This window comes from Anabas testudineus, chromosome 5 (genome assembly GCF_900324465.2).
Source record: "Anabas testudineus chromosome 5, fAnaTes1.2, whole genome shotgun sequence".
In the NCBI taxonomy this organism is placed as follows: Eukaryota; Metazoa; Chordata; class Actinopteri; order Anabantiformes; family Anabantidae; genus Anabas; species Anabas testudineus.
The window spans coordinates 21,884,833-21,907,519 of record NC_046614.1 but is presented as its reverse complement, the minus strand read 5'-3'; the positions used below and the strand labels follow the sequence as shown (position 1 = coordinate 21,907,519).

The following is a 22,687-nucleotide window of genomic DNA, read 5'->3' as shown; positions in this document are numbered from 1 at the left end:
GCTTGTAAATGATGAAACAAATTCTTAAAGACACTGAACCAACAAATAAATAATATATAAAAAGCAAATTCATGCACTTACATAGGATTGGTTGTTGTTTTCTGCTACCGGGACAAAGACGGTGAAAGGCCCGTCACCATAAAGACCACCAATGTCTGATAACTGACACACACAGACAAGAACAAGTGACTACATGTGATGATGGATAAGCCTTTTTTTATACCAAAACTGTAGGACTAAACCCAGAAGAACCTAAAGTCAGGATTGAGAAGTGGTGGAATCAACCTCTTATATGAGCTGCTCACTGAAGCTATAACCAAATATAAAATAAATGCTATATAGAAACCAACAGAGCAGCAGGAATTCTAACTAATGTTAAATTTGGAGAAACAACTTGAAGTATTATTTGTGTCGTGTTAACTAATTTTTTAAAAGAAACCTTTGTTAGTTCCACAGTGGGGATAAGACAGGCAGCCACTTTGGGGGGTCGGAGGTTCAGGTTCAGCGTCATACTTTATTTCCGTTAATAATCTTAAGTGGCACGTCTTTGTGTGAGTACTTATTTTTAGTACTCGAACTTTTACTTGAATATTAAGTTTGTGTACTTATTCCACCTCTGGTAGATTTCAAGATGACTTACGCTTAACATCCGTTGGAAGAAAGCATTCTCAGAGTTTCGCATCAGCTCCTGTAAGAAAGACAACAGCATTGCGTGGAGGGTGGAGGGCATGGAGGTGTGTAGGCAGAGATCAGAAGTCACACGACTCACCATTCGAGTGTTTCCCCGGCAATCAATGCCATCGCCCGAATAGCCTCTGAAGCAGGAGCAGTTCCTCTGACCCTGGCCCATGTACTCACAGCGAGCATGCCTACTGCAGCCACCATTGTTCTGTACACAGACACAAAACATCTGATGTAGCAGTGGGATGAAAATAAAAACATCAGCTGGTCTTGTTTGTGTGCCAGTGTCTTATAGCAGGACAGAAGCAGCAAAATGATAGACGTACGTTTCTGCAGGGGTTGACAGGGTAGCAGAACCTCCCCGATCCTTGGAAGCCCTGCTGACACCTGCAGGCAGTCTGGAAATGACAACAGAGCAGACAGAGAAAACACTCAATCACATCTCCCATCTGTTTTCTTCCCTCCCCCGGTGCTCAGACAGTCAACAAATCAAATAATCAATCTCCTTCACTGCTGAATCTGCACCAAATCTCGTTTCTGGGCTGTAAACACTGTATTGTTGTTTCTGAGGTGAAGCAAACTCAGTACTTTATTTCTGGTCAAACAGTATGATGGGAACACACAGTGGTGTGTCCGTGTACGTTATCAACTGAGGATGGCAGTGGACATTGTTTAGACTTCTGGTATCTACTGGTCCTAACTGGTTTACAGACAGAGGCAGCAGCTCACATCACTCTTCCCCTTGAATGTCTCACAGGCCAGACTAACTGGCACCTCTGAAGGCAGAAATCTTATACTTTAGTACATCTTAATCATCATCAAGATCTCACTAAATTCACAAAACACATCAGGTACAAAAAAAGACTCACGATCAGTTGAATCCACAACATGAGTGAAAAGCATTAAAAAACTGTTTTGCTTCTTTTTACAGCCTGGGTCCTATTTTCATGCAGTTTTTCCTTTTAGTGATTAAACACAGTCCTTTAAACTCAGTAGGAATTAAAATGGTGACAATTCATAAACCAAGCACCTGCAGTGGTTTTTTACACAATATAAAAACGAGTGGGAAAAGAGAAGCTCAATGAAAAATAAAAAAAAAAGGCATTAGTTGTGATCAAGTTTCAGATTCATGGTCAGTATGAGCTACCAATCAGATCAAGGAGTGGTATGTATTTTGGTGCAGAGCTCAGATGGGCTGTGATTTGACAAGATGTGTCTGTGAAGATAAAAAGATAAATTTCTGTTGCCTCCGACGTTCAAAGCTTTATCATTTGTCACAGCCGTTACTGTTTACATGTATTTATATATTTATTTGTATTTCTTGGAATCGACGGCCCAAATAAGTCGAACACTAATACAATAAACATAAATAAGTTTAAACAGCAATGGCTTTGACAAATAAATGGCTGCAAAAGTCATCTTCACAGCTTCAGACACAGCTCATCAACCTGCTACGTACTCTGTTGTCACTGGTACTGTGTTTTAATGCAGTCAAATTCCTTAGGCATTTGTGCTCATTGCCTATTCTTTGTTTTAGCTGTCACTGGAAATAAGTATAAAATAGCAGTTAAATTCCAGGTCCATAAACACCACATGTTAACATTCACAAGTGACAAAACTGTTCTGACAAAATAAATATAACATAAATCCAGGTTAATTACAACAGCTGAAGAGTGTTCTGATATATACTTACACATTTAATTGAGTTGGTGAGTGTGTATTTAAACACACTTCATAACCACATGAATAAAACAAGTTGCTTGTCAGTAAAATAAAACCTCTTTTTCTGAAATTGACAACTTGAACTCAGCGATGACACTATGTACCCAAGATATCTGACACTTCACTGCAGTATTGTGCTGTCTTACTATGTTGGGGCCTGTCCTGATGCAGTCTGCTGACCTGTGGCAGCCTCCATTGTTGACCAGGCAGCCATCAATCTCTGTAAACACACACACACGTCTAGAAAATGTAATACCATACACAATCACACTATAATAGTCGTTGGGAGGAACCTATTTTATTTGTTTTTGTAATAGAGCCAAAACGTGTGAACAGTATTTGATGTATTGGGAAGAGAAAAAGAGGCTCAGGTGTGGTGCAAAGGTCAAAGGTCAGGACTACAAACCAAGGCAGACAACCCCATCTCCAGTGTATCCTTCTTTACATGTACATGTCCTTTCTCCGACTGACACCCTCACACAGAATGCAAACTCTGAACATCCACCGTTAGACCTGCTGCACACATCCAGCTCTAAGAGACAAAAAGACAGTAATCACATTTGATATCATGGACGGTGTGTGTGTGTGTGTGTGTGTGTGTGTGTGTGTGTGTGTGTGTGTTTACCATTGCAGTAGGTGCCGTTGCCTTCATATCCTGCCACACACACACAGGCAGGAGCCGATCCCTTCGGCCCTGTTACACAGCTGCAGGAGTGAACAAACTGTTTAGTATTTACTGTAGTTAAAAGATTTCTACTGAAGCTATGAACATTTATGATACACAGTAGGTCTGGTTATATTCTTGTCAGCAATCCTACTAACGAGTATTTATTGTAAATCTAAATCACAATATGCAAGTGATCTTTTTTTCTGCTGAATACCGTGCAGGACAGTTTTAGTAAATAGTCACTAGAGCTCTCTAAGTCTGTCAATCCCCTGCTGAAAGTAGTGCACAACACATTTCCTCCTGTCTGAGTAATGTTTGCTAAAATCTACAGCACCCAGCTGTTTTTTTGGATCCAGTTTTAATAAGTTACAACTTAAGTACAAACTGGGTTAGGTCAGGGTAGAATAAGAAAGTACTGAGAGACAGAACTTGATTTTGGATCATTGCACAGAATTCGATACATGTTTAGGAAGAATATGACAAGAAAACTTCTTCAGTCTAGGATGTTTGTCTGTGACTTGTATGTTCCAGTTTTGTGTACATGTATACTAAGTTTAACCAAGTTATTACAATTACATGTGTATCCGTTGATGATATATCTAATGATGTCTACACAGCGTACACACTGCATTATCGTAGTGTTTCTGCTGGTAGCATCACATTGCATTACTATATTTTTATGATTATTATACTATAATCATATAAAGCTCTAATCTAATCATAATCTAACCAAAGAGGTAACGACCAGTGTTACTGTATATTTTATGAGGAACAACAATTTGCAGGTTGTAAAAGTTTCTGTATGTGTGAGATGATACAGTTGTTTGCTGGGGTGGTTTTATTTTTAACATCTTCAAAGATAAATAAACATGACAAAATTATTGACATTTTTTGTGGTGCAACAAGGAAGCCCAGGAAAACAGATTTAAATGTTTCAGAATGCAGTGATTTGGTTTGAGAGGGAAGGAGTTTAATGCAACATCAGTCAAAAAAAATAAAAAAATCTAAATGCATTATTCTTTGTTTTCACTTAATTTAAGCAAAACCAAAGTAGTAGTAATTCATCTGCATAGATTTCTTCTGCATTCGTTGAAAGTGTTGAACAATGAATATAGATTTAGATGAAAGCAGCTAATCAATCATTTACTTTTGTCCTTGTGAATTCTGGGTAAATTTACTCTTAATTCCTTGATTTATTCTTCGTACAACTCACACAGTTACACATAAACCAGGTGTAGAACAACAACACAAAGACTTACTTGGCGTTCTCGTCACACACACCTCCACAGGCATCGTCCTTGATCTCTGAGATGCACACAAACATTTCAGGTGATAACGGATTAGATAAAATATTGGAGTGTGGGAACAACTTCACTGTGTGTTTGTGTCTCACCTATTGAGCAGGAAGCTCCTTTCCAACCTTTATAACACATACACCTTCCGCTTCCTGCCAGACCATCCTCACATTTCCCGTGGTCACACACACACTCTGGAAAACAAAAACGGGTCAAACTGTGACAACGTCGTTTCCTCTGTGATGTGACTGGTTGATTAATAAAGTAAAAGATAAAATAAATAAATCAAATCTTTAGTAATTTTATTTCCTAGTATACATTTACTAGGGGGGCATTCCAACATTTTGTTCTTTTATTTAAGAAAAGTGAGGCCTATTAGTATACTGCATAAATTCTTATATATTGAAGATTAAAAACAAAACCATCTTTTTAGATTTTAAATAGCAGAGCTCCACAAATCTTTGATAAATTGAGCATTCTGCTTGTTTTCTGGTTTCATCAACAACACCTACTTGACTGCTGAAATATACTGTGGCAGACAGAAACCTGTCAGTGTATTTCAGGTACTTGCCCTCCTGACCTGCTCAGTGTTTTTGCTGTTTGTCGTTGTTTTTTGTTGCCCTCTGTTCTTTTCTCTCTCCTCTTTCCACTGACCCCCAACCGGTCAGGGCAGATGGCCGCCCACCCTGAGCCTGGTTCTGTTGAATGTTTCTTCCTCTAAAAGGAGCTTTTCCCTCTCCACTGTCTCCCGGTGCTGCTCAAGTTAGGTTGTTGGGTTTTCTATATAATTCTGTATACAGTAATATTTTATAAAGGTTTAAAACACTGTAGAGGGCCTTGAGATGTACTGTTGTGATTATAAATAATAATAAAATGTAATTGAAATTAAATTGAATCATTGCTCACTGGAGGAGCAGTTGACTCCGAATCGTCCTGGCTCACAGTTCTCGCACGCAGTACCATGGAAACCCTCATAGCAACGGCACTCGCCATTTCCATGGTTACCGTCCTGACACTCCCCGTGATTGGAGCACCATTTGCCGACATCTCCGGGGCATTTGAAGCACTCGTGGCCGTAGTAACCGGGGCAGCAGGAGTGATCCTGCCGGAGAGACATTATTATTTAACCTTATCCAGCGCTGCAAGGTTGATTGATAACATCTGTTACTCTGTTAAGGTGGAGCTTTTTGCATCTGTCAAAAAGTTAGCATTTACTCTAATGGAACACATTTAATTCAATCTCAAATCATCAAAGTCTTATTTAAGTGTGTTTGAATTACTTACAATCTCACTTGTATTAGTGTAGGAGCAGTACAATTGCAGTCACTAGCACATTAATATTACTGCTAGTTTTAGTATTAGCAGTAAGTCTTGAGTCAAGAATATTCAAGGTAATGTAGAACCAACAGAACCTTTTAAGAACAGCTGCCATTTTTACCTTTTATCAAGTTATTCAGGTTCTGTTATCCAAAAAACTAATAACTCATAATTAGGTCTGTAAATACAAATTAAAATGGAAAGGTATTGGCTATAATGGTAAAACTGAAGCCCTAGTAGTAATAGTGGTAGTAGTAGTAGTAGTAGTACTATCAGCAAACCGTGGTAAACCGAAGGCATTTCATGACACAACCGGCCACGGACTTCCTCCTCGATCCGACTCGCTTCCTGTAGTTACAGTTGGGCCGCATGTTGGCTGGAAACTGACTTCTGATCTGCAGTAGATCGCACAAGTTACACAGTACAAACCGAGAGAACACCTCACAGGTCTTCATCTAATTGTAGACCAACAGCTATCTTACTGGTTTGTAGTTGAAGAGGCATCGAGGTGGTCCATCACAGTCTGTACACCTTCCCTGAGAGGGACAGGAAGAGAGGGACAGAGGTTGGAATAACCGGGACAAATCCATCATTAATTTATCCATGGACACATCTCAAACAGAAAAATGTAAACATTTAAATCCATTGTGCCAAAATGATGAACTGTATCACAACCAAGTATATATGGACCCAACTTTACAGTAAATGTTTAAATAATTTGATTTCGTGAAAAGGTTGTGAAGTTTAAGGGACTTCTCAAATTCCAAATACATGAACATGACTTTAGATAAACGTGAAAATGAGAGTAACGGTGAGGAAGTGTTAATCCATTCTTTACTGCATTTTCTCTTTAATTCATTCATTAAACATCCTTCCCTCAATCCTTACATTGACTTGCAGGGTAATTTGTTTGCTGCATCTGTTGCGGCGAACTTTGAGGACCTGAGGGAGCACTATGAGTACTCCGTACTGCGTCTCAATAAAACTGCCATCAAGAAGAACTTCATTCACAAGTGTCTGGAGGAAGAAAGGAGGAAGAGTCAAAAATCAGTCCACCTGGACACATCAACATATTGTCCTGTTGTTATAATATGCATGTGTAAAAACGGAAGGCCCATTTAATTGGACAAACATGACAATAAAAGTCACTATAGGGTGATTTCCATTGAAATAACTACAGTAGGCACATTTTTGATATATTGCTGTGTAGTAGCTGTAGTGAATTATTATGTTGACATTGCTGACTGTCTGCATACTGCTTTGTACATAAGTCCCTGTGTGTCTTAGAACAACAAATGAAAAAAAGAAACTCCTGCGACTGGCGTTTTATTGTATGTATGTATGTAGGTAGTTACACACGTGGTGGTTGTGTGTGTGTGTGTGTAAAGCAACAACAGACAGAATGTGGTTTTTCTTTCTTATTAGTTGTCAATATTTAGTGAGTGACACAAACACGGTGGTTATGTCTCTTACAACCAGATCTTTTGTTTGTATCTCACAGCTACACATTCTTGAGACATCCAGGACCAACATACTTTAGCCTGAAAAGCATAACAGGGGACCTTTAACTAACAGGCAAATCTTCAACAGACTGGTAGGAGAAAGCTTTTATAAGGATGATCTCAGCACTGTAAAGCTTGTATTGATGTGTTATTGTTACCTGGTTGTTGCTATTTAAGTGGAACTGGACCTGGTAGTCGCTGCCCAACAAAGTGTTTTTCAGCATACCATCAACCAGGTGGTCAGGGAAGAGAAGCTCATTGATAATTACATGATACATAAACACATCAGAGTCCTGGACGGAGACACACACAGAGAGTACAGTAATTAATAAATCAACATGTTGTGATAGCATTAACTGTTAATAAAAACAAAGTGAACTGTAGTTTAACCAGAGACCATTACTCATTTAGTGTAGTTGTTATAGTGTAAGAATAGATGTAGCGCCTGTCTGGTCTATATAATCTGGACATACCAGGATGGAGGAGTTAGTATTGCTGAGGTGCTGCCTGATCGCATCATCAGTCGGCAACAGGAGGGTGAAATCAGTCGTAGTTAGATTCCCCGACAGGTTGTACATCTGTGAAGAGACACAATTCACTGACCTAAGCATCATAACAAGTATCGCAAATATATAAATTTGTTCAACACAATCACATGAAAACATGATTTGGGCACTAAAACATGATAAACAGGGATCTTACTAGAGCATACTGTCTGAACAGAGTGAAGTTGGAGGAAGAGCTCAGGAAGGCCATCAAGGTGAGGGGCTCAGGAGGGAGGTCTGACAGGGGTGGGTACAGAACCTGACAAACACACAGGGTTCAGTTTATTAGACATGTTTTTTTTTTTTTATTTCTTAGAGTGTCTCCCACGTTATTAGTGGTTCACTGACATGCACATATCATATAGGCCTTTTTTAAGAGGAGAACAATAGTGTGGTCATTTTTCTCTTTCTGCTGCTCTAAAACCCAGGTAAACGCAACACAACACAACAGCTTCAATCGCTTAGTATTCTCCAGAGAAATTTCTGCACTAACGCAGTTTCTCTGGGGCTTCTGTTCGAAGGTTGTTTGTGTAGAAAACAAACCAGTTGTGATGTAATTTGATCCAATGTCCTCTGACAACCAGATTGTCCTGAGGGTTTTTAAGACTTTGGCACTTACCTGGTCTATGATGTGCAAGTAACCATTGATTGCAGGTAGGTTGGGAGTGACGATGGAGGCGTTTCCAATGTGAATCACCTGGAACAAAACAACAGTTAACTAATGTATACATCTTAGTTTGAACCAGGGCTGAATTGATCTAGTGTGATAAATTATTGTGATATTTTTCACAGAGTTAGGACAAGACACTTGTAAATTGGGTGTAATTATCTCCTGATTTGAACAGGCAGCAGCTCATTAAACCGCCTAAACCTGAGACTGTGCCCTCCAGGCTTTGTAAAAGAAACAGAGCTCTATATGAAGGTGAGATTTAAGCTAGATCATCAAGGTCAGAAAATAATAATGTGATGCTGCAGAGACATATTGAATAATGACATTTACTAAAGCTGCAGTTTAGTTCCCCCTGAGGAAAACTGTTATTCAGTATATTATTTATTATAATTATAATACAAACTAATCTTCAGGTGATTATACTGTTATTGAAGCCTTCAAAGGAAAGCCTCTACATTTGGGAATTATACTCATTTATTATATTTCTCAAAGCGAAGATGACAACATGCATTTAATTTTTGTGTCTGTGTGCCAAGCACAGAGCTAAAATCAAGATGTCGTCAGCCTATCTCACCATAAATGGTAAGGTGTAGTTGAAACAGCCAGTTCGGCTCCATCCAAGGTCCAAAAATACATCTACCTACACAGCTACAAGTTGTCAATGTCAACACTTTATTTAATCCCTTCACAAACCTTAAAAAACAGGACGTTTGGGCCTTTTTTGTTGCTGGTGAGATATTACAATTTTACACTGATGGCTGGATCGTGTAGGAAGCCAGACCTCCGTGTGTGAGACCAGGGTTCAAATCCCAGCTGCAGCCTACCTCCAGTAGGGGTCCTTAGGCAAGACCTCCTTCCGCTTACCCTGCCTTTGCCTTTTACCTTGTAAGTCGCTTTGGATAAATGCGTCTGCCAAATGACTAAAATGTAAATGTAAACCTATTAATACACCCGCTCTTGAGAGATCCACTTTGTAAACCCACTTGAATGTGTAGCCAATCAGTCAGTAATTTTCTCTCACGCACAATTACCCTATTCTTACCCCACCATTGTGGCTGATCTCCCAGGAGGTGGGGGAGTTCAGGGTGGGAAGTCTGCTGCTCGCCAGTTTGTCTAAATCTTCTATAGAGTAGATCCCCATCAGGAGGTGGGCCCTGCAACAACAACAACAAACAGGAATAGAGGGAAACAATACGGTTGCGACTATTTCACTGTACTATGACTCACAGCATGATCCTGTGACTCTTCTTCATTCCCAAAGTGTGAAAACCAGTCACACCTGTTTTCATCTCCCTCATCAGTTCTTGCACATGTACCAGCATAGTTTACCTGATTATTTCCCAGAATGCAAAGGTTCCTCAGGTTTTCTGTGTACTGATACCTCACCTGTTAACATCTGTTTTTAGACTCTTTTTCCTGCTCACCTGAACTATTAATGTGTTCTGTCTCATTCCCTGGTTACATCTCCATATGCCTGGAATCTTGATATTTGTTTGCCTGAAATGTCAACAGCCTCTTCCCCTCTTTATTAAAGTTAACCTTTCCTGTCTGCTTTTTTGTCTTCCCTGCTTGTGGCACAGGGACAGGAAACTAATATTAATAGTCTAACATTTAACAAAATGTACATACCTAAACGCCACCCACAACTAGTTATACCCATAATAAGCAATACTCATATAGTGCTAGTAGGGAGATTTTACTCTGAAATTCATGGGTTACAAAAGCTAGAATACATTTAAGGATCTATTGTTGTGGTTCACATGATTCAAATACTGCTAAAAGAGGAAGGGAGACCATCACCGATCTGCTGTTATTTATCTTTGATGTCATTGGAACGCTGCAAAAATACATCATACACACTCCAGCAGTGCAGTGTTTTGCTGGAGAGAAATGATGTGTTTTCATATCAGCAAAAAAAATCTAAACACATTTTTCTCCACTGAACTCATTTGAGCTGACAAAGCAACAGTCACACGTCAGAAAATTCTTTTGTTAGTCAGATCAGGAGATTAACAGCTAGGCCATCAGTTTCCCTCTGCATCTAATGTTTGTGCTAAGCTCAGCTGAATCCGGTCTGCTCTCTGGGAACATCATGATTTACAAATTGTGAATTAAAAACTGAGATCTGCTACAATCCTGAGCTCAGCAATCAGTGTGTGTGTGTGTGTGTGTGTGTGTGTGTTATACAGGTGTGAGGATATACAGTAACTGACCGTAAAAAGTGAGACAGGCGGTGTCGGCTGATCCAGAACGAGTTCTGAGCTGAACTCATGTTCTTCAAAGCTTCTTTGGAAGGAACCAACACTGTGATGTTCCCACTTAGGTCCTCAGATAAGTGGCTGTACGTCTAACAACACACATACATAAGCATGATATTTTCAGTATTCAGTAATTCAGTAAAACACTGATCAGCCAGATTACTCTTCAGTTCAATTGAATTCAATTTAAACTACAATAACAACATATTATACAGGTTATTTTAAAAACTAGAGAGCAGTAAGTCTGGTTCCCACACACCTGGATCAGTCGGTAGAAACTGTACAGCTTAGTGTTCATGTCCAGCTCCTACAAACAACAAACAACATACAACACACACACACACACACACACACACACACACACACACACACACACAGTTATTACAGTATTTAGTCACACTGAGCTGTCGATGAATACAGGTTGTAGCAACAGTGTAAAAAGTGTCAGTAAACTTTATATAAATCTTTAATAATTTGAGTCAGTTATGAAAGTTTTCATTCTCTCAGTTTAACTTTGAATCATGCTGCTAAGTCCAATAATTTTAACCACAACCTTGAAACTTAAATGAAGTAAGGTTCAGAGAGGTTAGGAAAAAGAAGATGGGCCAACTCAGCAGGCCACAGCTGTGTGGATGTGTGTGTACATATTTAACATAGGACCTAATCTGCAGCTATGTAAAAATTCAATCCAAGACAAAACTCTAGTGGCTTCATCTCTGACAGGTTGTTCCAGCGAAAGCCCAGTATTGAACCCCATAGAACATCAGTGCAGAGAGCTGTTTATGGAAGTTCACATCCAATATGACAGACCTTGAGAGGAACTGTCTGGAAGAATGAGATAAACTGCCCAAATCCAGGTGTGCAAAGTTTGCAGAGCTGTATTTGCTACCAAATGGATTTCTTAAAACACTACTAGTATGTGAATAATTTGGTAAATGTGAGATTTCAGTTTTTGTTTTATGATAAATTTACAGAAAGTTCTAAAACAATGTTTTTACACTGTCATGATTGGCTTAAAGAGAACTGATGGCCAAAAGTGGTCATGTTATCCACTGAACAACAAATCTACAGGATATATATGAGGAATGTGAATTAAGGGCTAAAAAAAAACTTATAAAGATATCCTGATATCATATTAGTCTACATATTTACATCCAGTAATGATCCATAGCAGATGGCTCCATCTCCAGCGTAGCCATCTGGACAGGTACAGGTGTGGCTGCCGCCTTTCTGAAGGGCACACTTTGCCTGAGTGTGAACAGACAAGGATCATTGAATATTGATAAATCAGACCAGGAACTATCTCATAAACTACCTGTGGATAGCTGTTAACACATAGGAACCTATGGCCTGTTAAAACATCTTTAATCACTGAACGTCTAGAAAAGACATTTAAAAAACTTCAATAGCAACACATTTTCCACAAACTATGTCTTGGATTCACCACATAAAAGAGTCCAGAACAATTTTCTTCTAAAGACTCAACTTTCTGTGTTTACATTTGACAACATCTTAAGTAATTTTTACACTTAATTTAAACACTTAAGCGCATTAGGAGGCTTGAAGATGTCAAGCTTAATATAATTAAGAATAGCTAGAAATTAGTCTTTTCTGATATAAAAAAAACTTGTGTTTGTGTGACTGTTTACCAGCTCATGGCAGCCGCCGTTCTTTTTGAGACAGGGGTTGATGAGGTCACACACGATCCCATTCCCCATATAACCTTGTTTACATACACACTCACTCTGCAGACACAGAGATAAAGAGTTTACAACAATACAAACGGTCAAGCATCTGATTGGTAATTACCAGTGATGAAAGGATAAAACCTCTTTCTTTTCATTTATGCCAAAAAGGGTATTCAAACAAAGCAAGTAGATTCATATATGATGGCTTCTCAAACCTACAGCGTCCTTTAAATACTAAGCCTGAAGCCACAATGGTGTAACAGTCTTTATAAATGACATAGGAAAACATAGGGGAAAACTGGAAGTTGAGTCATGGCAACTGGACTAAAGGAAGTCCAGTTGCCATGACTCAACTTCCAGATAACTTCACCTGGACGACTGAGAATCTTCACCGACATAGGGGAAAACTAAAAGAAAATTTAAACCACTATTATTAACTGTTAATGAGTGTTAAGTACTGCTTATTCTCAGCTTTTGAAAACTAACTTGACCAGGTCCGATGTGGTTACAGTCTGCGTTGGGGCTGCAGCCTCCTCGACTCTCCAGCTGACAGTTGTTGATCTCCACACAAACTCTGCCGTCACCTGTCCAACCCTCAACACACACGCATGACACGTTACCTGGACCCACATACACACAGTCTGCCTGTATAGAAAGACATGGAGGCATTAACACAAAGGAGAAAGTTATACAAGAATGGCAGATGAACAAAAATGAAATGTGCAGCTTATATTTAAAAAGTAATACTATAAAAACAAGAAAGACAAAGAAAAAAGGAAGAGGATAAAGGAAAAATTAGAAAATGTGCAATGACTGCACAAAAATGATAAGTTTATAAATACTGATATTTAATATCTAATGATGTATGAACAGAGTTGATGTTCAACATGTTTATGTTTTAAGTAGATCGGCTGTCAGACTCATCACAGGATGAAAACAAGAGCGAATGGGTCACATTTTTAAACTTGTGTGGCAGATTATATCTTAGTAAAGGAGAAGATCATTTTAAATCTTACTGTATTAGATATTGAATTGAATATGAAGTGGAAAGATAAAAACAGTTCAGACAGGTTTTATAACTACCAGTCAGCCTTACGTTAGTGTCACAGCCTCCTCTGTTGCTCTTCAGGCAGGGGTTTATAGGAGAGCAGGAGTGGCCGTCACCTTCGTACCCATTCCTACACACACACCTGGTGCAACACACGTTACAGATTACACACATTAAATACTGAACAACCTCTGCAGCTGTTGAGTTAACAAGAAATTCTGTTTATTTTACAAAGAACCATTGAAGAATTACTTAATTCTCTTTTAAATTAGGGTAATATTGATAATATGTATTAGCAACAAACACTGTGTACAGTTGATGTAGTGTTGTGTTGCTGATCAAGACATGTTCCTGCTTGAACCACCATTATGTTGTTCTACAATTATGCTCAGAATACCCAACAAAGCAACTGGGACAAACAGTGAAACAGGAAGGCCAGCATGGAGACTTTTATAGAAAGGTCACCTAACATTACCATAACATTTAATGAGGAGCGTCAGTGTGTTGTTACTGCAGAGGGACATCTTTAAACAATGTAAGCATCTAGATGGTGACAAAATAAATGCACAACAAAACTAAGCTGTCAACAATGATTTAATTTGACTAAAACGTAACTAAACCTAATACAGGCTCTCATTGATGGATAATAAATAAATAAAATTATTGTAGAAGTTGAAGTAGTATCTTACGTAGTCTGCAGCCCTTGGAATGTACAGTATGCGTGGATGTGACAGTGCTCCTGCAGTCCATCCGAGTTACAGGGCATGGCCATCTTGTCACAGTTTTCTCCAGAGTATCCCTTCAGGCAAGATCCTCTCCGACACACACCACCGCTGCCTGGTCGGTTGTCACACACACCGTGCACACAGCGACACTCTGAAGACAGACACATATGATAATTTCAGGTTGAGTCCCAACAGTATAATAATATCACACTGAGTAAAGCACAATGCTAATCCCTTCTTTAGAAAATCTAGGAGTCCTGTCACTCCTCCGTCTATACATGGAGGTGGTATCAGAATACAGATACTTGGGAGTGTTTTAGGACAATGAACTGGACTGGACAAAGACCTCATCGGCACTGTACAAAAAGGCTCAGAGCAGAATGTACTTTCTGAGGAGGCTCAGGTCCTTCAAGGTCTGCAGCACTATACTGATGATGTTCTGAATTTGTGGTTCCAGTGTCATCTTCTATGCTGTCGTCTGCTTGGGCCGCAACATGAAGGTGGCAGACACTAACAGGCTTAACAAACTGATCAGGAGGGCTAGCTCTGTTCTGGGGGTGGAGCTGGACCCTCTACATGTTGTAGCTGAGAGGAGGATGCTGTCCAAGCTTCTCTCAGTCATAGACAATCTCTCGTTCAGCCAGAGACTGATCAACATCAAGTGCTCCCCAGAGAACCACAGGAGTGGTTCCATCAAACTGTACAAATCCTGCCCCCTCTGTAAGGGGGTGTGGAACTCAATTGGCTATAATCAGTATCGTTTTTTATGTTATCATTCCACTCTGGTCTATTATTATTGACGCATTTCATCCATCTTTCAATATTCTAGCTATTCTAGCTAACACAAGCTATTATGAACTGTTAATATTTTAATTCAATTTAATGAAATTTTATTTGTATAGCGCCAAATCACAAGAGAAGTCAACATCAGGCACTTTACAGTGTTTAAGGTGTAAGATCTTACCAAATATAACTGTACACAGAATTATATACAAAACTCAAACAACCCCACTTGAGCAGCAATAGGCGACAGTTTAGCTGTTACCTTCATTACAGTTTTGTCCATGCTTGGTTGGATCTGAGCAGATGTGACAGGCGATGCCTCTGAAACCTGATTGACAGCTGCATTGGCCGTTGCCACGGATACCATCAAAGCACTGATGCAGTGACAAAGACAAAAAAAACAACATAAAACATCAGTTGACAGAAAAGTTTGAGTGACAGAGTTGGGTGTACGTTGCTCACCGCTCCTTTGTCGTAGCACGGATGCTGAAATCCTCCAATACAGGGTTTACAGTCCGGACCATAGAAACCTTTACAACACTCTGCTACCTGTTTAACACACAGACGTAGTAAAGCAGATACATGAACTGGTTGTGATCATACCAAGCTCCCCCACTACTTAGCTTTTAATTATTAATCTGTACAATTAACTACAAAAACATTTCCATCAGCAACTGACAGTGTTAATTTGGATCCATCAATATTTGAGCCAACTCGAGCCCGGGTTTATTTTGCTTTAATATGTAATTCATTTAGGGCCATTTGGAGACAGACAAAACCTGCAGTGAACGTTATTCAATTAGACTGTTCAATTCACACCACTGATTTAGTAAGTCCAATATTTACTCATATTGTAGCTGTGTTTCTTGTTTTTTTTTTTCCAACTCCTGAGGGAAATATCTGACTCAATAAATAATAAATGTTCCACAGCAGGTTTGTGGAGCTTTGCTATAAGATCCGTGAGAATTACCCACAACAGAAAAGTTTCAAATAAAGAACAAAACAATGAGCTGAGAAGCATATTAAAGCTCCAAGCACCCAAAATCAGAGTTGGGTGATAATCATCTTTGGTCACTCAAAGTGACTCTGTTCACATACAAGTCATCATGTGATACACTTAATGTAAAAATATGAGATTCAAAAGAAAAATAGAAAACAATAACAATTAGAGTGAAGTTAAAACACAGCTCCTGTAGCAGTTTTCAATGATTTACCTGTTTGGTTATGTTGCAGTATTTGGCACAGCCTTTATTGAGTGTTGGATTGAGAGGAGATATGACGTATTCACAGCCAATTTGATGCTTATCCTGCAGACAGAGAACCACAGTTGTCGGCTTTCTGTTCGCACCCATATTGCCAACCAGATATAAAGTGGTAGAAAAAAAAATACTGGTGTGATAAACAAATGTGTTTATTTATAATTCTTAAGATAATAAACTGTAACTGTAGCATCATCTAGATGAAAACAGACCTGTAATTGGTGCCAGAAAATGATTGACTGTATTTCCTATATTCTGTCCTGAATGAAAACAGTTGTTGTTGAACTTGAGCTGTTATGGCACTAGTTATATGTATATATACTTTCATACTAATGGGTGGGGGGGGTCATATGATAATATTTAAATATTGCAGTAAAAATGTAAGTGTTTTACCATTTCAGTGCTGCCTTCTGGACACTCTGTTTCATTGAGGTAACTGCAGTGAACACATGGACCCTACAAATAAACAATCACACAGAATAATTGCAAAAATTACAATAACACCTTACAGTTAGCTTTTAGCTTCTGCTAGCATCTATTTTGTGTCACATATTGCACACATCAAATACCTAATCATATTATTGAGATAAAAAAAAAAAAATAATAAAAAAAAAAAAGACAAAAATATTTAAAAAAAAACAAATTTGCCCAAAAAGGTAATTAGAATTCTGAGTCTACTTGTAGCTGTAACATATCTGTCCCCTGTGTGTTTGTCCACAGCTTGATTCGATTTTCAGCCCGCCACTTCTCACCACAGTGATCTTGCTCTCAATGATATCACAGCGATGAGGCAGGATCGGGAGGATGGAGGGTGGGTACAACAGTCCGTCAATCATATGTATGATCCCATTGGACGCCATAATATTAGTGCTTACCAGGTGGACCCCCTTTTCACCCAGCAGGATCTCACCCTGGGGGTGAAAGGGGCAGTAATCAGTGAGAAAACAATACAAACTGCGGCAGACGCTGTAAATAACCAATCACAGACACTTACATCAGATACCGTAATGGTAACAATCTGATTGGCCATTGTCTGAATCTGAGGAAAAGCAGCCAACTCATCAACAGTCAGCTGCAGAAAGAAGACAACATCATGTAAGGCACTAGAAATATCATGACATTAAAACAATAATTAGGTACAGGTTCTTCTTGCTTCATTAACTTGCCCTGTTAATATTGGACATTCCTATTAATGTGCTTTCACGGAGACCATGTATGGCTATCCCCTTTTTCCATCAAGGGTCACTGGGGTGCTGTAGTCTAGCCCAGATGGAGGGTAACGACCTTGTCACCAGTCTATCACAGGGCTACACAGAGAGGAAAAACACTCTTTTTCTCTCACACTAAGGGACCCAACTGCATGTCATTGGCAAATGGGAGATAACTGCAGTATGCTGAACCCCACACAGAAAGTAAGCCAGCAGGTTTGAACCCATGACCTTCTGTAAGGCGGGAGTGCTAATGACCACCGTGCTGCCCTTCATAGACCTCATTTTATGCAACAACTGATTTAGAAATGTATCTGAGGTATGATATAAGTAGAGCAACATGAGCAATCTGAGTTGGTCAAGTAGGTGTTTTACATTTAGTCATTTGGCAGATGGGTGACTTACAAGTGAGGTAAAAAGCAAAATATCTAAGCTAAGGTGAAGAACTTTAAAGCGCTCTGGAAAGAACTGTTTCATTTTATGAGATGTAAGTGCTATCAATTACACTGGCAGAGATCTAAGGATCTAACGCTGTCAGTAACACACTGCAGTAGTCCAGACGAGATATGACCAGAGCCTTCATAATGAGTTGTGTTGTAAAGTCCCAAAGGTAAGTTCTGATCTTTCTGATGTTAAAAAGGGCAAATCTGCATGATGTGAAGACAGAGGAGATGTGGTCGGTAAACCTCAGTTGATCATCAATGATCACCCCCAGGTTTTTGACAGACTTAGTGAGGACAATGACTGTGGACCCTATTTTTAAGCTAATGTCGTGTTATATTGAATGTCTCACTGTAAGTTGACACTAAGCAGAGATGTCAACGAGGCAAGCAGAGATGCGTAGTGAGTAGACGTAGACATAAATGTTTCCCTTTAATCTTCACATCAACATTTCTGTGAATGTAATTTATGTTAACAAGAGGTATGCTGTGTTACATTATGAGGTATGGTAACTTGTCCAGCTTGTCGGACTGGAAAGAAATACAGATATACAGGTGGACTGTTGGAGAATGGTTGGAGCGGGAGATGTCTTACCACAGCCAGGGAGAAAACATGGTGTCTGAGAAGTTCCTGAAGTTTATGTTTGGCCTTGAAAAAGAGCAGAAACAAAATTGTGATGATCCTCAACTAGCATAATGATAGCTAAAAGGATTAACTGTTGGGAGCCCTGGCAGCTTTTCATTAAAGAAAAGCATATAAACATTTTATAATACATCTTTAAAAAACGTTTCTGTATGTTATCTGCACTGTTTACACCTGACTCCCCTCTGTGTGTCCTTACGTCATTCAGCATGTACAGGATGCTGCCATCCCTGGCTTGGTCCACAGCCTGGTTTGTGGGGACAAACACAGTCAGAGGTCCTCGACCCCGCAGAGGAGGAGCCGATCCGCAGTTCTAGGAAACATATATTATTAGAGTCAGGGACCTACCAATTACCACTTAAAAGCTTCTCACAAATACTGTAGGTAGCTTAGCAAAAAAGCAGGAGAATTATCGTTGAAACTTTGAACAGTTACGGGCATCAGACAGAAAGTTAAAAAGCAGCAGCAAAATTTTAATGTTGTCAAAATTGAAATATTGATACAAACACCTAGGTAAACCAAATGTGATGTTATTCTTCAGAAGAAAATACTCACATCAACCAGAGACAGGAAGCGGTTGTATTTGGCATCCTTAGTGAGAATCTCATAGATCGTCTTATCAGCAAACTGGACAGAGGAGGAAAAACATATTTAAATGAACATTCAGACAGCAAGTAGCAAAGAATAAAATAGTAAGTTTGAATTTCTAGAGCTTGAGTTTTCCATTCTTAGTTATCCGTTTTTTCACCTTCTCATCACGAGGAGGCTTTTCAGAAATAGTGATTGGTTGATCAATAATGTGAATGATCCCGTTGGCTGCTGGCAGGTCTTCCTGGATGACAGTGTACAGTTTTCTGGGGTCTTCCCACAGGATGAATTTCTATATTACAAAGAGATTAGTGTATGTTAATGATCATTCTAATCTGGATAGGTCAGTTTTTGACATATAAAAAATGTGGCACTGATTTCTAATAGTTTTACACAGTTTTTATACTCTTTTTCAAGGTACTTAAATACAAAATATGAAAAATGTATAAAATTCAGACCCATTCACAGTCCTTACATACTGTATCCAAATGATTCATTGGCCTGGAATTGGAACCAGGAGTCGAATCATCAATCCTGGGGTTCATAGAAAACTGCTATAAAAACTGAACCATGATGGCCCCTAAATTAATAATAACAGACTAATAACTCTTTCAACATACCTATGAAGAGACTTGTGTAATAAATAGATTTGAATATTACTTCTTGAACATGCGATAACTCTGCATATGAAGACAAAAAGCTTCCAAAGTAATAACACATGTCAGATGAATTGCAACACACATGAGCAGTGTGAAGAAATGAGGACGCTCCACCCACTCCGACTCACCAAAGACAAACAGGAAACACAAAGTTATTACTCCCTTTCCTGAGAGAAGACAGACACACCGAGAGACCGACATTAATATTTGAATTATCTTTATACCAAAACCAAAGCTGAAAGAGGACTACTGCAGAAGAACACTGGAGTTAATAGGATACTTGTACTTCAACCGGCTGCAGGTTCCAGAAAATAAACTGTAAGAGCCGTAGCTAAAAGTGAAAGGAACTTTCTAGACGAACTGACTTTCCTATCTATCTCCCCGCGTTTTCAGCTACAGACATAATGATCAGATCAGACGAGGATCTCACTTGTCCTGTCTGCCACGACATCTTCACTGATCCTGTAGTCCTGTCGTGCAGCCACAGCTTCTGTAAATACTGTGTGCAGAAATGGTGGAAGGGGAAAGAAACACGTGAGTGCCCATTGTGTAAAACTGTGTCTGGAACTGTTAATCCACCCTGTAACTTGGCTTTAAAGAATCTTTGTGAGACCTATTTACTGGAGAGAGATCAGAAACTTCAGACAGACCCTGAGGATCTCTGCAGTGAACACTCAGAGAAGCTTAAACTCTTCTGTCTGGACCATCAGCAGACAGTGTGTCTCGTCTGTAGAGATTCAAGAAAACATATTGACCACAACTTCAGACCCATCAATGAAGCTGCACAGGATCACAGAGAGAAGCTTCGGAAAACCCTGAAGCCGTTACAGGAGAAACTGCAGCTATTTAAGCAAATTCAAGGAAACTGTGTTCAAACTGCAGAACACATTAAGATCCAGACCCAACATGCAGAGAAGCAGATTAAGGAGCAGTTTAAGAAGCTTCACCAGTTTCTACAAAATGAGGAGGCAGTCAGGCTCACTGCTCTGAGGGAGGAAGAGGCGCAGAGGAGTAAAATCATGAAGAAGAATATCGAGGCTCTCAGCAGAGACATTGCAGAGCTTTCAAACATGATCAAATGCACAGAGAAGGAGCTGAGAGCTGGAGACGTCTCATTTCTGCAGAACTACAAGGCTGCAGTGGAAAGAGTCCAACAGCGCCCCCTGATGGATGATCCAAAGCTGGTTTCAGGAGCTCTGATAGATGTGGCCAAACATCTGGGAAACCTGACCTTCAACATCTGGAACAAGATGAAGAACATGGTCTCTTACACTCCTGTGGTTCTGGATCCAAACACTGCCGACCCAGAACTTGTTTTGTCCAAAGAGCTGACAAGTGTAAGATCTGGAGAGCAACAACAGCTTCCAAAGAATCCAGAGAGGACCAAATTTCTCTGCTCTGTTATTGGCTCTAAAGGTTTGAGCTCAGACTCTCACAGCTGGGACATTGAGGTCGGACAGAACAAAGACTGGGAACTGGGCGTGTTGGGAGATGTTCAGATGAACAGTCGCCTACAGTCTGGACTGTGGAGAATGATGTTCTCCAACAGTAAGTTATCAGTGTTCTCCACAACAGATAAAGAGAAAGATCTACCACTGAAGAAGCAACTGCAGAAGATCAGAGTCCATCTGGACTTTGATAACGGAAAGCTGTCATTCTATGACCTTGAAAACTACAAGCACATACACACCTTCAAATACACCTTCACTGGCACCCTATTTCCATACATTTATACCGAGAATCAGCTGCCACTGAAGATTTTACCAATGAAGGTCTCTGTGACGGTGGAAAAGCATATTTAAAGGTTATAATGATAATGCAGTACGACAATACCTACTGCAAGATGCCATTTACTAAAGGATATTTTACTAATATGGGGTTCAGGAGGTTCACTAGGTTCATTGTGGCAACAGTGACAAACAGTGCTCTTCATTGGCAGAGCTGAATATACTGGAGTACTGTATGTGGCCAAGCAACTAGTACTCTGATTTACAATAACCGCATTTAGACACCAAAACCATAGCTACGATTTTATGCAACTATTACTATTCAGTATCCAAACCTAAAGTAAATGTGCTCCACAGGGTTGATTAATACATATCACATAAATTATATAATATTGAATATTATGGATGCTAAAAAGCAATTGTTAACATTAATGTCTTAATTAAATTAAATTAGCACAGTAATAAAACAAGTTTAAAATTATTTTTGTAACAAAAATAACGATAACTGATGATTACATTAATATTACAACTGGTGATTGATGTGATTTAAGTATAATTTACTAGATAAGCACAAAGTCTGTGATTAGTGAGCCCTTGCTCTTCTCACACCACACTGTGAAACTGTGCTGCTTAAGTAAAAACAACACAGTAAAAATAAATGTTATTAAAAAAATTTTTTACAGTGCATTTAATGTTACGGGGAAGTAGTGTAAGCCAGATGAGATGAATGTGTGTTTTAATCCTGTCTGAATGTGAAACTCCCAGCTTTGAGTCAGGCAAAGTTCAGAGTTTTCTTTATGTTAAGCCATTTGACATTAGGTGTAAAATGTTGTGAAGTGTTGTAAAATCCATAACTGTCATCTGTTTTGGGCTCACACACCCAGGTCCAAGTACACCTTACTGTCTACCATGTCATTCACAGCTAGCGCTAGTTCAAATATTCTTGCAGACTCCCATTTATGTTTGTGTTGAAGTTCTAGCAGTATTATTGCAAATACTATGTTTTTGTTTATGTGTTGCATGACTCCTTTTGAAAGCATATACACTGTAGGTGGGAGTAGGGTAAAATGAAGTGATATGTCAGCACAGTACCAGCAAATGAGATAATTGTTTATTAATTATCAACTGTAATTAAACGTTTAATAGTAATACAGTTTTGGTCTTCAGATTATCCAGATTGTTGAATAATTATCAAGTTAAAATATATATATACATATACACATATATACAGTGAGGGAAAAAATTATTTGAACCCCAGCTGA

The 22,687-nt window shown here is 39.2% G+C and overlaps 2 protein-coding genes across 2 annotated transcripts in view; one reads left to right on the top strand and one right to left on the bottom strand.

The window, feature by feature from the left end:
* The window catches only part of stab1 (stabilin 1), a 62,555-nt gene that overhangs the window by 23,501 nt on the left and 16,367 nt on the right, over positions 1-22,687 (bottom strand). The window contains exons 13-47 of the mRNA XM_026349184.1: positions 19,200-19,331; positions 19,007-19,078; positions 18,651-18,764; positions 18,404-18,457; positions 17,155-17,232; positions 16,913-17,071; positions 16,554-16,616; positions 16,116-16,208; positions 15,364-15,450; positions 15,164-15,275; positions 14,083-14,269; positions 13,442-13,535; positions 12,832-12,990; positions 12,307-12,402; positions 11,810-11,905; positions 10,917-10,964; positions 10,613-10,746; positions 9,442-9,553; positions 8,349-8,426; positions 7,887-7,988; positions 7,658-7,762; positions 7,343-7,477; positions 6,571-6,699; positions 6,165-6,218; positions 5,964-6,077; positions 5,272-5,467; positions 4,464-4,559; positions 4,330-4,375; positions 3,029-3,108; positions 2,810-2,935; positions 2,550-2,623; positions 1,008-1,079; positions 770-889; positions 641-688; positions 82-162 (exon numbers count right to left, since the gene is read on the bottom strand). Of these exons, the coding sequence (XP_026204969.1) occupies positions 82-162; positions 641-688; positions 770-889; positions 1,008-1,079; positions 2,550-2,623; positions 2,810-2,935; positions 3,029-3,108; positions 4,330-4,375; positions 4,464-4,559; positions 5,272-5,467; positions 5,964-6,077; positions 6,165-6,218; positions 6,571-6,699; positions 7,343-7,477; positions 7,658-7,762; positions 7,887-7,988; positions 8,349-8,426; positions 9,442-9,553; positions 10,613-10,746; positions 10,917-10,964; positions 11,810-11,905; positions 12,307-12,402; positions 12,832-12,990; positions 13,442-13,535; positions 14,083-14,269; positions 15,164-15,275; positions 15,364-15,450; positions 16,116-16,208; positions 16,554-16,616; positions 16,913-17,071; positions 17,155-17,232; positions 18,404-18,457; positions 18,651-18,764; positions 19,007-19,078; positions 19,200-19,331 (3,546 nt within the window). The remainder of the gene's footprint in view (positions 1-81; positions 163-640; positions 689-769; positions 890-1,007; positions 1,080-2,549; positions 2,624-2,809; positions 2,936-3,028; positions 3,109-4,329; positions 4,376-4,463; positions 4,560-5,271; positions 5,468-5,963; positions 6,078-6,164; positions 6,219-6,570; positions 6,700-7,342; positions 7,478-7,657; positions 7,763-7,886; positions 7,989-8,348; positions 8,427-9,441; positions 9,554-10,612; positions 10,747-10,916; positions 10,965-11,809; positions 11,906-12,306; positions 12,403-12,831; positions 12,991-13,441; positions 13,536-14,082; positions 14,270-15,163; positions 15,276-15,363; positions 15,451-16,115; positions 16,209-16,553; positions 16,617-16,912; positions 17,072-17,154; positions 17,233-18,403; positions 18,458-18,650; positions 18,765-19,006; positions 19,079-19,199; positions 19,332-22,687) is intronic.
* LOC113154806 (zinc-binding protein A33-like) lies at positions 19,850-22,578 on the top strand. The gene has a single exon (XM_026349185.1). It carries the CDS (start codon positions 20,103-20,105, stop codon positions 21,498-21,500), a length of 1,398 nt encoding a protein of 465 aa, XP_026204970.1. The 5' UTR covers positions 19,850-20,102; the 3' UTR covers positions 21,501-22,578.

Bases quoted from the DNA above. Each gene is read 5' to 3' on its own strand.
- LOC113154806 (XM_026349185.1), top strand. From the start codon at position 20,103: ATGATCAGATCAGACGAGGATCTCACTTGTCCTGTCTGCCACGACATC.